The sequence below is a fragment of the Molothrus ater genome, chromosome 3 (assembly GCF_012460135.2).
Source record: "Molothrus ater isolate BHLD 08-10-18 breed brown headed cowbird chromosome 3, BPBGC_Mater_1.1, whole genome shotgun sequence".
NCBI classification, from domain to species: Eukaryota; Metazoa; Chordata; class Aves; order Passeriformes; family Icteridae; genus Molothrus; species Molothrus ater.
The window spans coordinates 104,037,566-104,058,514 of record NC_050480.2 but is presented as its reverse complement, the minus strand read 5'-3'; the positions used below and the strand labels follow the sequence as shown (position 1 = coordinate 104,058,514).

Below are 20,949 nucleotides of genomic sequence, written 5' to 3'. Positions count from 1 at the left end.
TAATCACTGTCTCCTCAAATCAAGTAGAAAACATTTCAATGCACTAATTAGAGTAATTAGAATAATAAGACTGCCTATATGTGGTAAGACAATGTGTACAAACAACTTTATTTAATGTATACTGGTAATCAGCGATGCGTGCGTGCTTGAATGCTTAGTGCAATAAAATTCACCCCCGTCCGCCCAAACAATCAAATACAAATTAGTTTAATGATTGTGCCTGCTTGAACGTCTTAGAAATCCACAGGCAGAGGGAAATAAATAGCACCATCCTTGTTTGTACGTCTCCCCTACTGACCAAGGAGCTGATGCCTCCATGGACTTGGCAATGAATGACTGCAGACATGAATGAATCAAGGAGGGAAGGAGAATTAATGAATGAGTCAGGCTGGCTAAAAACAAGTCCTAACTTTTAGACGAGCGCCTCTTACAACTCCCGGGACGGGAGGAGACGGGACGGGGAAGAGGAGGGGGAGAGCGGTCTCGTCATCACTTTTACAAGGCTGCCTCTGCCTGCCAGGATTTACCGCCGTGCGAGGAGGAGGGGGAGAAACACCGGCCGCCAACTTCCTACCGGCCTGCTCTCTTTTTAATCCTTAAAAACGATATCTGTGCGGACAGGCCCGGGGACACGCGGCGCGGTTCAGCTCAGCCCGGCCGGGCGGGACCTTGCGAGCCGGCCGGGCGAGCCGCAGCCGGGCGGGAGCCGGTCCCGGCGCTGGGACGGCCCGCACGGCCCCGGCCCTGCCGGAGCAGCGATGGGGTTCCCCGGGCGGCCCCGGCCCCGCATCCCCGCTGGCCCAGGGAGGCAGAGCTCCTGCTCCGGGCCGGCAGGGGCACGGACGGGGCCGGGCGGACACGGGCCAAAACCGCGGCCTCCCTGGGGCGAAGGGGTCCCGGCGCCCCCTCCCCAGCCGCCCGAGCCGCCGGCCCGCCGCTCCTCCCGGCAACGGGGGCACAGCCTCAGCCGCTCTGCTGCCGCTGTCCTTGCCCCATCCCTCTCTCTCTTTGCCCGCCGACGGCAGGGCAGGGTCCGACGCCTGCGTCCCGCGGGGATGCTCGGGTCTGGCGGCGCTGGCTCCGGGCCGCTGCGGGCCGGGGTTGCGGGGGAAGGAAGGGGCTCCGCGCCGGCACGGGCGGCCTTCCCGGCCCCGAGGGCCCTGCGTGAAATCCCGGCATACTCGGGGCACTTGGCCGAGTTTCGGAGGTATTTATAGGGAGTTTGCAGGGAGAGATAACCGCTTAGAAGGAAGAGATCCAGAGCTAGGACCAGGCCACGGGCCGAGGCCGACTGCGGCGTGAGAATCCACGCACTGCAGCTGGGACTCGCCTGCCCGGAGAGCCCACTTGTTTGGTTTATAGTTTGATGAGAAGTCGGGTCTGGAGACAAGTCTTTGCTTTTCTGCTAAAGCACGCTTTGGCTTTGCTCTAACTAATTTTCCCCGGAGAAGTGCCCGTTCCCCCAGCATCGCCCGTCCGAGCCAGAGGCAAACTCGCTTCTGCGGAACACCTTCCTACATCCCCGACGGCAGCCCGGCCATGCTCTGAGCACAGAGTAACTTAGCGTCTGCAACTCTGAAAATTTGGATTTTTATATTTTCCACATCGAGATTTAAAGCCAGAGAGGCAGCCCAGGTCGCGTCCCTTCCGAAACGCACAATAAACAGACACCCAGCCGCAAGAGCGGGAGAGGCGGGAGAGCCACGATTCCCAAGACAGAGCCCAGCGCCCAGGCTCCGCTCTGGACGCAGCAGAAGGCCGTCACTGCCCCGTCCACCGCCAAGAAGCCGCGGGCAGTTTCCTTCTTTCCTCAGCCCCCACTCCCTGCTCCGCAAGGCGCCGCTCAGGCTCGGCCTGGGGGTCCCCCCATGCCCACCACCCTCCCCAATGCTGTATCTACGGCCGGACTAAGCCCAGCTCTCCCGCCCGCCGGTGATCGCTCTCCCCCGGGCCTCATCGCCCACCGGAGGCCATCGCCAGCCTTCCCCGGCCGGGTCACCTCTCTGTCCCGCTCACCGACGGCGCAGCAACAAAGAGCCACCAAACTCCAACAACGCGGCCTGGGACAACGCCGAGGCCCGGGGCACCCGGCAGGCAGGGGTAGGCAGCCAGGGTTTATAGGGTTTTCCCCCATCGGATCAGCGGAGGGCGGGAGCAGCCCCAGGCTGGGGCCGGGTCCGAGGCCGCGGGCAGAGGCCGGGAGGGCGCAGGCAGCCGGGACCGTCCCGCCCTGCCCCCGCGGCCCGGCCACGGCCCGAGGCGCGCTCGGGAGCCGGGGCACTGGAGAAGGGACACGGGGGAGCCCCGAACTGCCGCCAACAAAGCCCGACGGAGAGACAGCGCGGCCTCTGCCCCCAGCGGGGCTCTCACAGGCTGCCCAGCCCCAGAGCGACGCCTGGCCGGACACCATCCCGGCCTGCCCCGCAGCCGGGGGAATTTGTAGGATGATTTCGCCTTCCTCCGCTTCTCTCTTTCCAAACCCCGGCCCCCCACTGCCCTCTCTCAAGAAAGACGGCGCAGCTGGGCGGCGGCGAGAGCTCCCCGGGCCGGGCAGCACCGACTGCTGCCTCTGGCCCCTGCGGGGCTGGGGACACCGGGGATGACAATCAGGACTGACAGACTTGAGGATATACACTCTCCTCTCGCCTCCCAGTTTCGGCCTCCCCCAGGGAGAGAGCGAACCGAGGAAACAGGGCTTTTGTTGTTGACATCTGACCTACGACAGAGTGTCCCTGCCTGGAAATGAGAGCGAGGGAGCCCGAGGAGCCACCTCACACCCTGACATCCATCTCAAGAAGGAGCATCCTATGGCTGCTCCATTCCCCCTCTCCTTTCTCTTAAAAGAGAGATCGAAAGCGAGAAAAAGGATGACCCCCGAACCAGCCGGCCTCCCCACAACCAGTCCGGAAGGACGAGCGAAGTCGCTCCCGTAAGGTCAGCCTGTCTCCGGGCAAAGAGCCCCGGAGGAGCGGCCCCGGGGCCTCGGCCGGGCCTGCCCCGAGCAGCGGCCGCGCCACCGGCGGAGCCGGCCATGCCCGCGGCGCCGGCCTGCCCCGCCGGGACCGGCACCGTCCGTGCAGGCCACCTCCTGCCCACCCGAGACGGGAGCGCTCCCCGAGAGCGGGGCCCTGCCGTCAAAGGCGAAATATTCCCTGGGCGCCCACCCGAGTGTCCTGCAGAGGGCAGAGGCTGCTCGCTTTCCGCAGCCCGTTCCGCGGGCTATTGACCAAGGACTTTTAAATCCATACCCAGCTTCAACATTTTACCCGTCAGCACGTCTGCGGTCACAAAACACTTCTTCTTTCTGTCACTTCTCTTCGAAACTATTGATAAGATCATTTAGCTGAATCTGTTCGGCATGAGTGTAATATTGACTAGAAGTTAGAAAAGATGATTAAATCTAATAAGCCTAGAAACTATCGCGAAGGAGGGGAGGGGGGGAGCGGGGCAGGATATCGCACTTAGGAACCCGAGCCAGCCCAGAAGGGCCTGAACACGCCGCCCGCGTGGGAACACCGCGCACTCGGATGTCGCTTGTCAGCGCGCCAGCCGCGCGGGTCCCCAGCCGGGACCCCCCGGGAAAACCGACCCGCCCGTCACCGCACGGAGCCGCCGACACCGAACGCGACACCGGGGCCATCGCCGCGGGCCCGGCCCGGCCCGAGGGTGCGCAGCCCCGCTGGGCAGCCGCGCTCTTCCTTCCTCCTTCAAACGGTACTCCCATCATTAAGCCCCGCCTTTTTGTTTTGCTTTTTTTCTTTCTCTCTCTCTCTCTTTTTTTTTTTAAGGAGTCAGATGTTAAATTATAAAAAGGGACCGAGAAGAGTCGAACCTCTTCTCCCCCCTGCCTTCCGCCAGAGAATGCAAAAAACTTGAGATCTCCCCACCAGCATCAAAGGCAGGACAGCCCTACCCGCACAGAAATCAATGCTCCAAAACACACACGGCTGTGGTTCATCTGCGGAGAGACACAATGAACACAGCTCCCGAGGCTCTCCTTCAAGACCCTCAAAGTTATAAGCATGGAACCTCTCGGTATAGGCATCAAATTTATTCCAAAAATTCCATGAAATAGAAAGGAACGGCGGTGCTTTTACACAGAACTCAGCTCAGTATAAGTACTGGGGTCTTCTCCCTCCAGATCTTAAGAACTATGCAAATCTGTGCTATCTTTAAAAATAAAATAACGATATTTCAATAATTAGAAGAAACTATGAAGGTATTGTGCATTTCTGTTTTATGTAGATAATAAAATATTACTTTAACATAAATATATAAGGATCTCTGCGTTTTTATTTTTCCCCACAAGCACATCCAAATGTACCAAAACAAAGTATTTTTAAAGAGACTGAACAAAAAAAAATTACATCCCATATAGATTTTGTTCACCTACTCATTTAAAGCTACAGAAAAACAGTTTCCAGAACCTGTTTGCTTTAAAAGAAATAAATATACATTGAGGCAGGCCACTTAAAAATGATATGAAAATATTTCCCTGGGTAGCATTAAAAAAAAAAAAAAAAGAAAAATAGACAAAGAAAACATTGAAACTATTTCTGCATTTCAAAGGACAAATATTAAACATATATACATAGTGGTAAGGTTTGCTTGGTAACTTTTTTTTTAGTAAACCTATTTGGAGTTTGAGGCTTTCTCAAACATCCTCTCAACTCCGTTGTCTGACCTTACGCACATTTTAATAAGTGTCTGAAAGTTCATTTCCTCCCTTTACCACTGGATCTGCCCTGATCTGATTCACTTCACTAGGCGCTAGTCCTCAACACTTTAAATAACAAGCAGCTCAACACATAAACAAACAAACAAAAAATAAAAAACCAAACAAAAAAAAAAAAAAGAAAGAGAAAAGCTTGGTGCCCGTATCTTTTTAACAATTGTTGGAAAACCAGGAAAAAGGCTAATGCATGTGCCTCTTAGAAATGATCATCTGTCTTACCAAGAAGAAAGAAAGCAAGCAAGAAAGAAAGGGAGAAAGAAAGAAGGAAAGAAAACCCAGTGTCACAGGCATTTTAAAAGACAATGAGAAACATATTCTAAAGCCTTAGCTACTGAATGCAATATTTATAGGAGAGTTCTGCGAGAGAATGCTTCACTGTTTTTTCTCCATAATTGTCCAACACTCAACTAAGTAAACTTTTAGATTATAAAAATGCTTTGTCTCTATAGCACCCGTTTGTGCTGACTAAATGATCCCTTTATGAATTTATAACTATCATAAAGTCCCTCTAATGTATATGCATAGCTGTGTGTGTGCATAAGTACACAAACACGCACGCAGACACACGCACATACATGCGCTGCTCCGAGGTCCCGCTCCTCTGCTTCCCTTCAGAGCTTTTTGTTTTCCTTTTTTTTTTCCATTTTTTTTCCTTTTTGTCCCCGTGGGTTTTTCTCTTTTTTTATTTTGGAAAGTTAACCATTTCTCATCAAGATAATGTCACGAAATGCACTTTAAAACTATTAGCGAAGGGAGGGGGGGGTGAGAAACACGGATTGAAAAATGGCATTTTTTCCCACTTCATTTCATTCCCCAGTGAAAGACACAAGGCTGCCCAAGTTAAAACTGGTCCTTTCCTTCAATAAATTATACCACAATCTGACCAAAGGACAAGGGGAGGATGGGAAGGGAGAGGGGCTGGATACAAATAGAAAAGAAAATAAATACGGAAAGTAAAGCGAAAAAGAAATGCACACAGTCTCTGTGGAGAGGAGGGGGCAGCGTGTGTTTACAGGCAGGTGTAAGCACCCGACCCCCACCTCAGCTCAGGGCCCAGCAGCTCCTCGGGCTCTCCCTGGCTCTGCCTTGACATAAAACTGCTCAATAAAAGAAAGTTTAGAGGCTGATATCGGCCCGGGAGGCGAGACCGGGGCTGCCAAAGGCACGCAGGGGAGCCGCGGGGGGGGAAGAGGGGAAGGAAAGGGCGCTGAGGGGGCGGTGGTGGGGGAGCTAAATAATTCCCTTTCCCCCTCAAGGAAATGCCACTTTCTCCGAGAAAACTCTGGAAACATGTTGTTCTCTCTCTGCCTTCCCCACACCAGGCCTTGCTTGCCCGCACTGACACGGTCTGGAAGGGTTGCACATATTTTTTTTCCTCCCCCTTTGGTTGCGCCTCGACCCCCGGACACACTGCCTGAAAATGAAGTTTACTTTGTTGATTTGCATTATTCTCCCTTCTCCAAACTCGACTCCTGCCATTGAAGGCATGTATTAAACAATTACGAGAGTCACATCTCTGGAGAATGGAAGCTGGAGGTGCATATATATGTGTATATAGAGAGATTATCTATATGTGCATATATGTATGCCTATGCACGCGTGCACATGGATACATACACACACATATACTAATTCTTTTTGCTATGGTAAAAGGAGAAAATAAGCGTTACACGTATTTAAGAATACTTGTTTATAACAAAAGTTCACATATACACATAAAGCAAAGGCTAAAACACAGTAACATATTGTAGACCGGTCACTGGTTGACTAACGCTCACTGTGGAAAATGCAAGTCATTTGCAAAATTAAGGTCGGAAAGGAAGGGGGAAAAAAGAAAAAAATAAACATTTTGTTTATGTAAACTTCGATTTTCTTGCAGTGCAAATTGGTACGGTTAAATACTGTCTACATCAAAAGGGATAGCTTTTCAGTTCTCTTCCTTTTTTTTCTTTTTTTTTTTTTTTACATATATTCATACAGGGGATCCACAGAAAATAAACACAGCAGCATGTGCCAACACCGAGCGACATTCCACAATGCGATCTGCCTTTGTGTGGCGGGAGGGGGCTGCGGAGGGGACCCGAGGTGGCCGTGCCCCCCTTTCTCCTCCGCCCCCTCCCCGGCAGGGCAGCGCCGTCTGTTTTGGCCAGCGAGTGAGGGAGTTTTGTGCGAACCGCTTCGCCCTGCGCCTGCCCTGCCGGTGCCCGCCGCTGCCCTGCCGGTGCCCGCCGCTGCCCTGCCGGTGCCTGCCTGCCTGCCGGTGCGCGGTACCCACTCCACTCCCGTGCACGGGCACTCGCCTGGAAAGGTCAAAATACAGCATCACACCTCCTACAGTCTAAGGGACGGTGTGGTGCAGGTGCTTTGTCTGTCTATCTGTCTGTCCGCTGTGATTCGCGCTCGCCCTCTCGCTCGCTCGCTTTTTGTTTTCTTTTCTCTTTTTTTTTCGCGTTTGTTTCTTTTTTTGATTTTTTGTCTTTTTTTTTAAGATAGGAGAAAATAAAATTAAAAAAAAAGAAAAAAAAAAAAGAAAAAAAAGGACAATCAAAAGTTGGGGGAAGGAGAGGAGGAGGAGGAGGAGAGGAGGAGGAGGAGGAGGGGCCGGGCGCCCCCGCCGCGAGTTCACTGCACGGGGGTCTGCACCCCGTGGTGCGGCGGCGTGTCCCTGCTGGCCCCGTACACGTCCTCGGCGCCCGGCAGCGTCCCTCCCGGGGGAGTCATGCGCTTCTCTTTCTGTCTCCTGTTACAAAACCACACTCTCACCACCTCCTTCTCCAGCTGTAGGCTGTCCGCGAGCGAGGTGATCTCCTGGGCGGAGGGCTTGGGGCACTTGAGGAAGTGGCTCTCCAGCGCGCCCTTGACGCTCACCTCGATGGAGGTGCGCTTTTTCCGCTTGCGGCCCTGCGCCGCGATCTTGTCTATGCTGGTGGGGCTGCCCGAGGAGGAGTCCGCCTCCTCCAACCACTTGTTCAACAAAGGCTTCAGCTTGCACATGTTCTTGAAGCTGAGCTGCAGGGCCTCGAAGCGGCAGATGGTGGTCTGCGAGAAGACGTTGCCGTAGAGGGTGCCCAGCGCCAGCCCCACGTCCGCTTGGGTAAATCCCAGTTTGATGCGCCGCTGCTTGAACTGCTTGGCGAACTGCTCCAGGTCGTCCGAGGTCGGCGTGTCCTCGTCGGAGTGTGGGTCGTGGTGCGGCGGCGGCCCGGGGGGCGCGGCGGCGGCGGCGGACGGTGCCGGCCCGGCCGCCCCGGGGTGGGGGCCGTGGGGCGGCGGCGGGTGCTCGGGGCCGTGGTGCGGCGGCCCCGGCGGCGGCTCCTCGTGGGCGTCGCGCAGGCCGTGGTGGTGCAGCCCCGGCTGCCCGGCGCCCAGCATCCCGTTGACGGTGAAGCCGGGCGGCTGCGAGTAGAGCAGCCCCGCCTGCGCGCCGTTGGCCGCGGCCATGCCGGGCGGCAGGTGCGCCGCGCCGCCCGCCCGCCACGCCGCTGCCGCCGCCGCCGCCGCCGCCGCCGCGTGGTGCCCTCCGCCGCCGCCGCCGTGGTGCACCAGGTGCGGCGCCCGCCCCGGCGGCGGGTGCTGCGGCGGCGGCGGCAGCTCGTCGCCGCGCCCGCCCGCCTGCACCACCGCCGGCTTGATGTCGGGCTGGCCCAGCGCGCCCGCCGACCAGGGCGCCTCGCCGCCGCCGCCGCCGCCGCCGCCCCCGCCGCCGCCGCCGCCGCCGCCACCGCCGGGGCCGCCGTGGGACAGCGCCGCGATCCACTGGTGAGCGTGGCTCAGCGGGTGCCCGTTGCTCTGCAGCGCGTAGTCCGCCTGCACCAGGGCGCCGGCGTCGCGGTAGCCGCCGCCGGGCTGCATGCCGCCGGGCGGCTCGGCGTGCACCATGGGGGAGCCGGAGGCGAGCAGGCTGTAGTGGTTGGAGGCTGCGGTCGCCATGACTCGCCGAGCCGCACTGATCGCGCCGGTTAAAGGCGCCGCGCATTTGACAGCTACTTTTTCGCCTCGGGCGCCGCGCGGCGCCCGCGCCCCCCCGGCCCGCGCGGCGGGGCCCACTGCGAAGGCACGCGCGGCCGCCCCGCCCCGCCGCCGCACGCCATTGGCTCCCCGCGCCCTGACGGACACCGCCGCTCCCGGCGACCGCCGCCGCCGCCGCCCGCCATTGGCGCGCCCCGCCGGCCGCGCCCCGCCCCGGCCCCGCCCCCGGCCCGCCCCCGCTCCGACCCAACTCCGAGGGGGAACGGGGCGCGGGGGAGCGGCGGCCGCGGGGCGGGGGGAGCGCAGCGGAGGGCAGGGGCGCGCCGCCGCCGGCCCCGCCCCGGCCCGGCCCGGCCCGGCCCGGCCCGCACCGCACGGCCGGCGGGAGGATGCTGCCGCTGCCCGGGCGCCCGCCGGCTCCTGTTGCTCGCGCCCCGACGCGCGTCTCTGCGCCCCGGAGTGGGCGCTGCGGGCCGAGGGGTGCTCGCCTGCCCGCCCCCAACTTTCTCAGCGCCGCCTCGCAGCCAGCCCCGCCGGAGCGGCCCGGGAGCGCCGCGCCCCCGGGGGCGGGGAGCGGGCGGCCCCCTGCCCGTCCGCCGGCCCTGCGCCGCTCCCGGCAGCCGGTGGTCGCCGGGGCGCGCCGCTCCTCCGGGGATGTCGGGGCTTCGCACCTCGGCGCTGCGGAGGCGGTTTTGTTCCTCTCACCCCGTGCCGTGGGGACGGGATGCCTGCGGGACCGCCTCAGCGGCGCAGGCGACTCTGCATGGATGCGGAAGATGGGCATGAGAGGGTGGTGGGAAAAGGCGAAAACAAATAGGGTAAAAAGAGGGGGATAGGGAAAAGAAAAGAAGTTGCGGCCCGGACAGGAAGGAAGGAGACCCTGGAACTGGATTCAGATTTCTTAGGAATGAGCAGCACCGGGCTGGCCGACGCGAAAAGAGTTCGCTGCCCATTTTTGAGCTGAAAGCCATAGCTTTGTCTCGAAAATAAACTGCTCACGGGGATAGGTGCGCGTCGCAGGCTCCCACTATCTTCATCGAAATAACACAATAGGGCGGACCGGGGAATTTATTACTACTAACAAGAAACAGCTTTCTTCTGCGAGTTGTTTATAAATCATCGTGTTTAACGTGAGCGCTGGAAAGGCTCCTTGCCTGGAAATATTCCTCTGCGTGGGGGTGTGGAGGAGAGGGGGGATGGGCTCCTGCACATAAACATATACACAGCAGCAGCATAAACAGGATATCCAGTGCCCTGAGACAAGGGGCGCAGCAAGAGTTACCTCCTTTCGTTAGTTTAGCGGCGTATCAAGAGCTCCTTCTGCCGGGGGGTGGGGAAGGGAGGGAGGGACGAGGAGGAGGAGAAGAGGAGGAGGGGGGCGCAAACTTTGTCCATGAAAAAGTGGAGATTCTTCCTAAGGTTTGGGGTTTTTTTTTCCCCTTTCTTCGAGGTGCAGGCGAAGGAAAGAACAATACTGCCTTTTCTGCGAGGGTTGCGGAGAGGGAAGTCAGTGTCTCTGAAGTGAAGCTGTGCCTTTTGTTTCCCGTGTGTAAACAACTGGGCACCCAGGAATTTTATAATTTGATGCTCATTTTCTCGTCTCTCTCCTCCCAATTAGGTGTAGACCAGTGAGTTGAAACAAAACAACAGGGCAAGTCCGCAGCAGGCTTCTGCCAAGGCATCGCGGGGACCGTCCTGGGAGAGCCGCCCCACTCTCCGCGCCCGGGCCAGCCCTCCCGCCCCGCTCCTGGGGCCGCCGAAGCTCCGCCGGGGCGGCTTTCCCGCCAGCCCGCTTCCAGCTGCGCTGCAAAAAGTTCTTGCGTGGACGAGACACGAGGGGCCACGCCACGCGTCATTTTCAGAGCGAGGTTTTCACGCGGGCGCCTCCAGCGTGCGGTGCTCGCCGAGCACGGACCCACCCCGGTGGTGGCCCGAGGCAGGTCCCTTGTGCCCCGGCCCCACGGCGTGTGCCCGCCCCACGGACAGCTGGTCCCCATGGGGTGCCGACGGCACCGCGCTCCCCGCGCCTCGCCGCCACCAGCAGATGGGACACGGGGTCAGCGGGATCCACCCAACACTTTTCTGGCAGGGGGGAAAACCCCTCCGGGCCTGCCCCAGTCGTGCATTTCCTGTCCTCCCTCCCTGGCCCTCTCTGTCCCGCCCGGCCCTCGGGCAGGTGCTGCCTACTACGGGCACCGTCCTGCGTGCCGCTCCCCCCGCCGCCCCAGCGGCGCATCCACGGGCTAGCGGTAATCACAGCTACCGAAGTAGCACCGCGGCCTTAGGAGGCGGACAAAACCCGCTGTCCCCGGCAGAGCCCCCCGCCGTCCCTCCTGCCCCCTCCCCGGCGGAGCGCACGCCCACGGAGGCGCAGCTGGGAGCAGCGAGGAGCGCGGCCGGTGCATTCAGAGCCGCCGCAGACTCCACCTCCTCGTCCTCCCCATCATTGTTAGCCCTGTCATTAATACCGCTCCTTAAGCATCCTCCGCTCCCCTCTCCCCCCGTGGAGAGGAGCGCCGGGGAGCGGGGAGCGAGCGCCCGACCGCCGGTCTTGTCGCCTCGCCGTTGCCCGCCGCGGGCTCCGGCTCTGGTCGCCGCTCAGGTCCGGGCCGCTAGGGATGTAAAAGAGACAGTCATGTGGCCCCTTTCTGGCGGAGCTGACCCCTCGGGATTAGAGGTCTCACCAGCCTTTCTTTCCTTTTCTCTGCTCGCATAAAAACAGGTTGAAGGTGATGCGGTGTCTTGGGCAGACACTGCAGTGTTTTGATTCAGTTCAGCCCTTTTCACTGTTCAAAGCAGCTGTTCAAATACTAGGGCTGCTTACTTTGACGTGAAGAAGATTTTCAAACAACCCCAAAAGCTTTGAACTGACAGGCCTCCTTGATATCTCCTTCATTGCAGTGCAGCTACTCGAGAATATTCGCTATAAAATACATAGAGCGCCACTTAACTGGAGCTGAGTCCTGGCTGGGAGGCGAGGTGCTGCATACACATCAGGTGCATCCAGAAGGACGCGGGAGGCTTGCGGGAGTCCTCTGGCCGCCCCCCGCCGGCCCCCCCATCTCCCCACCTGGGGGTCCCCTGCCCGCCACCCGCCCCCAGCTGCCGCGGCGGGCTCCGGCTGACGAGATGTTGGACTCCCTGGTGTTTCAACTCCGTGCGTGCCGGAGAGAAAGCTGAATTTCCAGCAGCAAAACAAGAGCACGGCTCGTTCCTAGCGAGCCTCGGCTTCCAGCCGCCGCTCGTCAGCCTGCCCGGCTCGGGGGGCTGGGGGAACGCTCCCCAAACGCGCGCTCCTCTGCGCCTTTGGATGCGTGCGTGCGGCTGTAGGGTGGGGAATATGTATTTGCATATGCCTGTTGTGTTTAGAGGTGAAAAGCTTTTTTTTTTTTTTTTTTAACTCTGCTCTCCAAACCTTGAGATAGACTCACGCAGCTGAAAGGAAAGGAGGAGGGGGAGAAATCCCCGCGCCTCCTTTCCGCGTCTCTATTATCTACCCATTAGATGTTGTTTTAGGAGGAAATGCTCCAGGAGTGCAAAGACGTGGAGAGTCGCTCAGAGAATTGCTGGGTGCAATAAACGTGAGACTCCTGGTGCTCGCTTTAAAGGCCAACTTGGAAGATTTGTGCTTATTGCTGGGGCGCATTTAATGCACCTTTTGTGAGATGGGATTGTTTTGATCTCTGCTTCCTTTTAACCTTTCTCTATGAGGTATTCAAGCCTGTGCTTTCGTGTGGCTCTTTCCAGTGTTGCTCCGAGGAGTCTGATTCGGCAGAGAGACCCAAGACATGAATGAAACTTCAACTTTAAGGGCCTGCGGAGAGACAAAACTGAGGCCGGGGCTTCACAAGTGATTGCTTTAAAAAAATTCAATCTACACAAAGAGGCAGCTGGCTGCTTTAATGAAAACTGCTTAAAGCGGCAAGAACCGCAGCCTCAGGGATGTATTTATAAGATGACTCAAAAGCTACACTTTCAAGTTGCTTCTCCTCGGGGTAGATATAACAAACACATTTAACTAAGAAATCTAAACAAAAAGGACAGAAATTGATAACTTTGATTGCACAAGCTCACATTATCCATTGAAATTAAAATCCTCTATCTAAATAGATTTCTCCACCTATCTCTAGAGAAAAAAACCTCCCTCCCTGCGTATATAGATATACACACGTGTATGTGTAATATCATGTACGTTTTTGCCCTGCTAGAATACTTATTATCCCAGAAGACAGAACGTAGAAAGGTGTAGAATTAAAAAAAAAAAAAAAAGTTCTTGTAAAGTTTGTATTAATGTTCATTTCCAACATTCCCCACAACTCTATTCTTCTGGCCGCTTCATTCATCTGAGAATCTGCTATTTTATCTGCATCAGTGTTTAAACTAGTGGTATATAATGTTCTAAGTTCAGTATTTGAAATTAAATTATTTGAATTCACGGATATTAATCTTTTCCCTTCATCCTCCAGTTCTGAATCTTGTCATTAAAAATGATCCACCCTTTGTAGTCCGCAAGTGAATATTTTATAGACAGATACCGCTATGAAGACTTCTAACGCAACGTCAACCAGTCAGACTTAGCTGTTGCAGGGATTACTTTGAGTAATTTATCAAAGGCAGGCTGCTAAATTTTGAGTGGTGAATATGAGGCCTTGGGGGAAAAAGAAGCAGAAGAAGCAAAAGAAAAAAAAAGACGAATTCCATCAGTCTACGAGATAAATTCTGGTTGGAGTTAATATAGCTTGTTTATTGAATTCTTGGAGACAGACCCAGATGCGATTGGTGCAACGGAGTTTGCAATTTAGTGTTCAGAAGCCTGGCTGGGAAATGACCGCCCCGTGCTGGAGCTGGAAGGGCGTTTCTTTTGGCGTGAAAAGCAGGTGAATTGGAAGGAGAGGAGAGGCGATTCAGCCCCTCTGGCTCGGGAAAGCGGTTTCACAAAGGTCTTTGCAAAGCCTGCTCTGTCCGGAGAGCTGTGCAGGACGAAACAGAGCAACAGATTTTAGGAGAAAAAAAAAAAGAAAAAAAAAAAGAAAAAAAAAGTGCCCAACTTTCCCTGACAAATCTAACGGCCGCTTTTCTGTTTGTTTTGTCAATGCTCACGCCTGATGGAGACAAGCAGACATCCTCGGGAAGAGCCCAGATCAATGGTGCGCCTGCTTCACCGGGCGACGTGATCCTCCCTGCCCTCTTGCAGCTTTCGGGGCACTTTTGGGCGCGACTCTCGCTCCTCACTCTGAGAAGCGCCTTCCTGGAGGGCTCTCGGCCGCCCCTGCCCCACTCGGCAGCGGTGCGGAGCGCTCCAGGCTGGGCATGGGGATTTTCGCCAGGGAAGAGGCGAGCCCGGGAGCGGGAGCTGAGCCCCGCTGGGGCCGCGGGCAGCGCGGCTGCGGCTCCGGGCGGCCCCGCACACGGACGCGGGGCTGGCGGTGGCCCAGGGGCGTTCTGCCAGCCCCTTGTCAAGGCGGGTTCGGGAATCGGGGCCCCGGCTGGGGGGCGACTTCTGTGTCCCCCCCGCTCTCAGCCTCCCACGTGGGGGTCGGCACAGTCCCGGCGGGGCTGAGCGGGATTTGCACGGGAGCCTGCCTCGGGAGGAGAGGCAAGAACGGGCCGGGGGGGCTGGAAACTTTCTTTCGCTTGGCGAGGAAGAAGAGGAGCGAGGCGAGCAGGAAGGCTGGCCCATTGTCCACAGAGGGTGCATTTTTGTCAGGCTGGCGTTGGTTGCTATAGTGAGGAGGGAAGGGGAGAGAGAGAGGAGGGAGAGGGAAAGAAAAAAAAATACCCGACCCTAAACCAAACAGAGGAGCACAGTTCGCCTCCCTTCGCTCACCCGGCTCCAGCCGGTAGCGCTCCCCGCTCCCAACCAAAATAAGAGCGGGCCGCGGGCCGAGCCGGGCTCCCGGCGGGGCGAGCAGCCTCCGCAGCCTCCGCAGCCCCGGCCCCGGCCCCGGGGTGCAGCCGCCCCGGCCCGCGCCCGCCGCCGCGCACCCTCCGCTGCCCGGCCCGGCCCGGCCCGGCGGGCTCAGAAAGCTCCCGGCGCCGCGGCGGGATGCCCCGGGTGGCACAGCACAACAGCACACCTGAGCCAGCGCCTACCCGCTTGCTCACAGTGGCTTCGCATCCCGCAGAGCATCCGTGACACTGATCCTGACACGGACTGCGGGAGGCTTTGTGGGGTGTCCTTTATTTTATTTTATTTTTTCTTTTGTGCCTAAATAATTCAAAGCAGGGGGAAAAAATAACTTCTTCCTATGCAAATGAGCAGCTCTTTAATTTTAAAAGAGACTCTTATTTTGCAGCAGTGTTTTTTGTTGCCTTGCTATTGAACTTTGAAAATAGTGTGGCGGGGGAAGGCAATAATGAAGGGTCTCGAAGGCTTAAGATTTAGTTAAGTGAGTGACTCAAGATTGCACAAAGAAAGTTAGTTACTTAGTTAATTGAGAATTATTCACCTTCTGAGATCGGCGCAGCAGTTTGTTCAGATGACAGTGCGAACTTGGGGCGGGGATGGCAGGAGGCCGACAGGGGAGGAGGCAGGTCTCACTTGGGAGTTTTTTGCTCTCTCTCTTTTTTTTTTTTTTTTTTTTTTTTTTCAGGACAAGTTAAATTGCAGCTGAAGGAGAGAGGTCAGTATCTTTTCAAATCAAACTCTCTGTCGGTCTGCCTATGTCCCCGTCTACTCGCTGTAAAGGGAAAAGCTCCAACTTTGTTCCTCCATCTGTTCTGTATCATCTGCAATCGACAGTTCTTTAGATTGCATGCACTTTTGCTCCCGATGAAGTGAAACTTCTTAGGTGTATAGTCACTTATCTGAAATAGGGAAAAAAGGGAAGTCGTCTTTTTCAATCTCAGAGGAGAATCGTTTTCTTTCCGTGCAACTGTTTATTCTCTCCCTTTCTTTCTTTCTTTCTTTCTTTCTTTCTTTCTTTCTTTCTTTCTTTCTTTCTTTCTTTCTTTCTTTCTTTCTTTCTTTCTTTCTTTCTTTCTTTCTTTCTTTCTTTCTTTCTTTCTTTCTTTCTTTCTTTCTTTCTTTCTTTCTTTCTTTCTTTCTTTCTTTCTTTCTTTCTTTCTTTCTTCTTTCTTTCTTTCTTTCTTTCTTTCTTTCTTTCTTTCTTTCTTTCTTTCTTTTCTTTCTTTCTTTCTTTCTTTCTTTCTTTCTTTCTTTCTTTCTTTCTTTCTTTCTTTCTTTCTTTCTTTCTTTCTTTCTTTTCTTTTCTTTTCTTTTCTTTTCTTTTCTTTTCTTTTCTTTTCTTTTCTTTTCTTTTCTTTTCTTTTCTTTTCTTCTTTTCTAATTTTCTAATTTTCGAATTGTAGTTGACAAGTTTTATTTAAAAAACACTTTACAAGCTACCACTTAATGCATTATTGACATTTTTAAAAAAATGCTTGAGAGAAATCACGTTAATGAAGAGAACATTTGTAGTAATTTGGTGATAATTATCAGAATCACCAAATATTCGCAAAGGCTTTAACATTACGTGTTGGAAGAAAAGCAAAACACATTACTTTAATAGTCTGATATGCAAACTATGGACCATTCAATTACATGGCTTAATAATGCATACATGATGTGATCTTGTTATTGGGATAGGAAGGGCTGCAGTAATTCACTCCGAAGACCAAGTGTGCTCTTACATTCAGTAAAATCCATTGCCATGGATCAGGGGGCCCTGCCAAACTACATTTAAGAGAATAAAAATTAATGACTGAGAATTTGAGCGTTAAATTAACATTAATTATATGACCTGCCTGCTGGAAAGATTAAATTTCTTACGCCCTAATTAGATAACGTCTCCTCATACATCAAACAATTTCCATTTCCAGATTTCAGGATTAAAATGCAGGCTGGGGAGACCGGACTTGTTCGGTGGCCGGCAGCCGGCGGCCTCACCGAGAGCTCCGGGCCCCGTCCCGCTCCTCCCGAATGCGGGGGGCTCGCCGCGGGCTGGGATCGGGGCCGGGGAGCAGCTCTGGGTCAGCCCTTCTGCAACTTGAATTTCCCTCACCCACCGCCCCGGATGTGGTGGCGAGGCGAGGCCGGGCGGGGCGGGGAGCGCCGGGTGCGGAGGGGATGCGGGAGGGGATGCGGGAGGGGATGCGGGAGGGGATGCGGGAGCGCCTCGCCCGCCGCCCGGGGATGCTCTGGGGAGCGGCCCCAGGGGCTGCCCCCGCCGGCCGCCCGAGGAGTAAGGACAGACAGACGGGGGTATCTTCCCAGCTCATGAGTGCAACTAATTTCCGATTAATTGCTTCTCTCAAGGATAAAACCTCAGCGGTTCTCCCTCCCTCCCTCCCTTCCTCCTCCACGCAGGCACACGGGATCCTGCCTTTTCCTGCCCGTCAGAAACCCCCTCTCTCTCCCCTGCTCCCTCACCCCTCCAGCCCCGCGGTCACCCACGCACAGCCCACGGGTCACGGTCACCCCAGGCGGCAGCAGCAGCAGCAGCAGCAGCAGCAGCAGCAGCAGCAGCCGCCTGTGCTCGCCCCGTCCCCTCCCCGCTGCCTCCTCCCTGCCCCTCCCGACGGCGCCCGGGCACGGAGCGGACACGGGCGGGCGTGGCGGGGCCGTGCCACCGGCGGGGCCAAGCAGCTCGGTTTCAGGGCTTCGGGTTTCAGGGCTTTAACCTCGACTTCTGCAGGGGAAAAACAAATTGGAAAAAAAAAAAAAAAAAAGAGGAAAAGGAGAGGCGGGAGCGTACGGCAGGGTGCTCACCCGTGGGGCGGAGGATGCCGGGGGCAGGCGACCCTGTCGGCTCCGTGCTCCTGGCAGCATCCCCGGCCTGGTGGTTGGATACTGGCTGTCCTTCCTTGTGTCTGCCTTTGTGCTGAGCCTCCCGGAAAGCTCCTGAAGAAAAGTCCGAGGAAGCCAGACTGAGACAAACGTTACTACCCAGAGGCTGTTTTGGGAGAGCAACTGTGCAGCAGAGCTGAGGTGGCCTTCGGTAGCTTCATGGTTAAATGCAAAAGTCATAGCAACCCCCTACCCACCTCGAAAAACTGTTAGGAACAGGAATCATAACATTATAAAATGTTTCCTTGTTCTCACTTCATTCTATAGTACCAGATAATTGCTTTTTCAACTCAATTGAAACTCAGTTTCTGTTATTGCAGTGTAACTGCTCCTCCATGAGCTTCAGCATTTGTCAAAAATATTCATTTCTTGTCTATTAATGTCTCTTGCCCACTTTCTGGACTGGATTGATAACCATTTATGTTTAATGCTATTAAGTAACAGCTTCAAGAAATGGAGTAGGTGAGGCGGCTGTGGAAGAGATAAGGGTAAATTGTCTTGTTCTTTGGTCCTGCTCTCCAGAAGCACCTCTCCTTCATGTCTGAAGCCTAGGCCATGCAGTCAGACCAATGCTAAAAACAAGTAATTATTCCCCAGGGAGTTAATCTTTCTAATAAATAACAAATACATTTTATCTTGAATTTGATGGCAAATAAAGTTGGATAGACAGGGGACCAGAGGCACTGAGGGCAGTAAAAGTTAACTTGTGGCACACAAGCAGTCTGCAAACTTGAACAGCATCTTCAGCAACACATCCACACTCCAGGAAAGAGAACCTCCACCAGAAACAACTGAAAAACACATTTAACAGAAGCAGATCCAGAAACCACACAAAAGAATATTGTGACAATCAGCTAAAAAAGTAGCAACCTGCAGAGCTCCTATTGTTTGCCACTCTTTCCAGCTTTAGAACCACTAACTCTGTAGGAACTTTCTGCCTCTGGTCCAGCTGATGTGTGTTCCTCCATATCCTCCTGTCAGCTTCAGTGACAGAGCTGGAAAAATGTTGAAGAGGGCAGAAGTGACTGGGTGGTAGTGGTCTTCAACTAAAACACACTGGCACTCCTCTGGTTACCAAGTTATCACAGTGGGAGTGCAATAGCCTATTTGTTATAAAAATCTAATAATTGGTCTACAAGTTTCATATTGAGAGGAGACTACAGCTGACATTACTGTTTCTTCCCTAAAAATGCAGACGTGGATGTGCTGGGATGCCCCTTTCTCTCTGCTGTGAGTGACAGCTCAAAGTTTAATTTTAAGCATCTTTCAGTCCAACTTATTTTCTCACATTTGTGTAAATCCAGTGGTTAGAAACAAGCTAAATCACTCCCTTGCTCTGAGTGCAGGGTGGGCAGGGACCGTGACTCAGGCGCTGCTACAGGTGACGTGACAGCTGCACTTCCACAGCTCTGCTTGGCTGTCTGGGGGTGCTGACACCCGTTGGAGCAGCAGGGATTTCTCTGCTGCTCCCACACACAGCCCTTGAAAGGCTATCAGTCTTCGCAGGGAACAGCTCAAATAATTCATGTACCATAATAATTGTATATTCCCACTAAAGTGACACTGAACAGTCGATCCTTCAACAAAAAAGATTTGCCCATCACCCCAGATGATTGCTGAAGTGTTACATTTCTAAAAAAAAATCCCTAAAGCCCCATGATGATATGCAAGCACGTAAAAATTAGTGGTGATAACTGAGCCTAGGGCTCTGTGGCTGAAATGGGAGTCTCTCTGCACGAGAGCTGGGTGGCAGAAATGAGCCTGGATCCCTTTCCTTTGCCTGCTAGACCCTTCATACCATGAAGGCTGGGTCGTACATCTCCCCCCCTCCACTTTCTGCTGTGCAGACATATGGTTGGTGTTTCCTCAGTGGGGAGCCCCAGCTGAGAGTGCACCTGTGGTAGAGTCAGCAGTAAATAGGAGTAAAGAGTTAACCTGCTTATGCACACCGAGAGAGGTGAGTTTATCCACTCTTATTTACTGCTACACTACCGGCCTGCGCTTCAGCATAAATTGGTTCAAGGTGCCTTGTTTAAGCAGTCGTACAGAGAACTGGCTTCTTAGTTATTCTGTAACTCAAAGGTGTGCAAAATCACTGCCTAACTGGGAATAAAATTATCATAAGCACAATTATGCCTGTGCTGAAAGGACAAGGTCAGAAGAGAGAATCCAGAATGTCAACAAGACTAGTTCATGATGGATTGTCCCAGACAAAGCTGTCTAATGTTATATATCACAAAAAGTTAAAAGATGATGTAATTTATATGTTAGACTCATTGTCAATTCACACCCAAACCCGAGGAATGGCAAAATCCATTGTCGTACTTTCGGCCATATGGCACATTTTGGGATGTGTGGTGAGGGTGGTTGGCAATATAGAATTTTTATCATTGGCATGTCAGTAAAGCATTTTGTGAGCTGACAGTAGCTTCTGTGTTTGGCACCAGTAATCCTGGGGGACCCCGTGTCAGTGTGTTTTCCCTGCCATGGCTTCACAACAACTTGTTCTCTGCTCAAAATAAAAGTTCTTCAAGCAGCCAAAAGGGTCTCTGATTTAGTCTTTTTGCTCCAGAGTTTTGGCATTGCTGGTTCAAACCTTTTGGGATGGTGAAAAATGGTTAGGCTGCACTACTCAAGGGCAGTTTGGTGGTGTAGTGGCTTCCACCAGCTCTCCCAAATTTCTTGCAGGGTTTCTTGTGCTCCACCCCCATAATTTCCTTTCTTCATTTTTTATAGTCCTTTTTTATACTATACAAACGTATTTATCCAGTAACTATCCAGAAAAGCTTGGTCAACATCCAGTGCTCATACATTATTTTAAAGAGGTCTGTATTCATGGCTGCTGACAAAAAAATAATGCATTAATTAAAAAATCTGCTTGCTTTGGTTTTAAGGGTAGGAGATGAAGACCTCACTCTTCGCCTACTGTCTGAATGCATCCTGGTCATCACAGGTGGGAATGGGAGAGCTGCCCCTTGCTATAGTTGTATGATACTTCCAGTTAAACATTTTTGGTTATAATGTTGCTAGATTGCATCAACAAGGTCAGATTTTCTATTGCCACACAGCACTTCAGGAATGTGGACAAAACATTTGCATCTTATAGATTTTAATCTACAGTGGGGCAAAGAAAAAGGTCTAGGGAGTGGGGAACAGATTGAAAGGGACTGGCTTCACATGTTAAGCTATGTACACAGCGTACCTTTGTAGGTATGCATGGACATAGCATAACAGAGCTAGCTCTTCCAGACATGACTGAGATCACCCAGTTTGAGGCTCTGTGTCCTGTAGGCATGCTGAAGGTGGAAACTGGGGCCATTTGGAAATTACATGCCTTGACATTCTAAGTGCGTGGTTGACACAATGAGTATGAATGGTTGTTCCTCTTTTCCAGGAGTGTGCAGTCCTGGACCATTCATTGGACCATGTTTATCATCTTAGGCTGGTCTGCAAAAGA

The 20,949-nt window shown here is 54.0% G+C and overlaps 2 protein-coding genes and 1 long non-coding RNA gene across 4 annotated transcripts; all 3 read right to left on the bottom strand.

The window, feature by feature from the left end:
• Positions 1–4,036: 4,036 nt before the first annotated feature.
• POU3F2 (POU class 3 homeobox 2) lies at positions 4,037–8,744 on the bottom strand. Its single transcript, XM_036380882.2, has one exon. The coding sequence runs from the start codon at positions 8,663–8,665 to the stop codon at positions 7,358–7,360; it is 1,308 nt and encodes a 435-aa protein (XP_036236775.1). The 5' UTR covers positions 8,666–8,744; the 3' UTR covers positions 4,037–7,357.
• Positions 8,745–13,421: 4,677 nt separating this feature from the next.
• Positions 13,422–15,288, bottom strand: LOC118685669 (glucocorticoid-induced transcript 1 protein-like). Of its 2 annotated transcripts, none has more exons than XR_004980007.2 (2): positions 15,154–15,288; positions 13,422–13,674 (listed from the first exon to the last, which is right to left on the bottom strand). XR_004980007.2 is itself a non-coding variant. In XM_036381314.2 (2 exons), the coding sequence occupies exon 2, from the start codon at positions 14,400–14,402 to the stop codon at positions 13,863–13,865; it is 540 nt and encodes a 179-aa protein (XP_036237207.1). In that variant the 5' UTR covers positions 14,403–14,425; positions 15,154–15,288; the 3' UTR covers positions 13,685–13,862. The 2 variants fall into 2 exon arrangements, 1 of the variants encoding a protein (XP_036237207.1); XM_036381314.2 differs by lacking the exon at positions 13,422–13,674 and adding an exon at positions 13,685–14,425.
• A 545-nt stretch (positions 15,289–15,833) lies between these two features.
• LOC118685670 (uncharacterized) lies at positions 15,834–17,555 on the bottom strand. Its single transcript, XR_004980008.2, has 3 exons — positions 17,415–17,555; positions 17,104–17,334; positions 15,834–16,379 (listed from the first exon to the last, which is right to left on the bottom strand). It is a non-coding gene; the product is annotated as an uncharacterized LOC118685670 (long non-coding RNA).
• Between the last annotated feature and the right edge of the window lie 3,394 nt (positions 17,556–20,949).

Bases quoted from the DNA above. Each gene is read 5' to 3' on its own strand.
- POU3F2 (XM_036380882.2), bottom strand. From the start codon at position 8,665: ATGGCGACCGCAGCCTCCAACCACTACAGCCTGCTCGCCTCCGGCTCC.
- LOC118685669 (XM_036381314.2), bottom strand. From the start codon at position 14,402: ATGCACCCTCTGTGGACAATGGGCCAGCCTTCCTGCTCGCCTCGCTCC.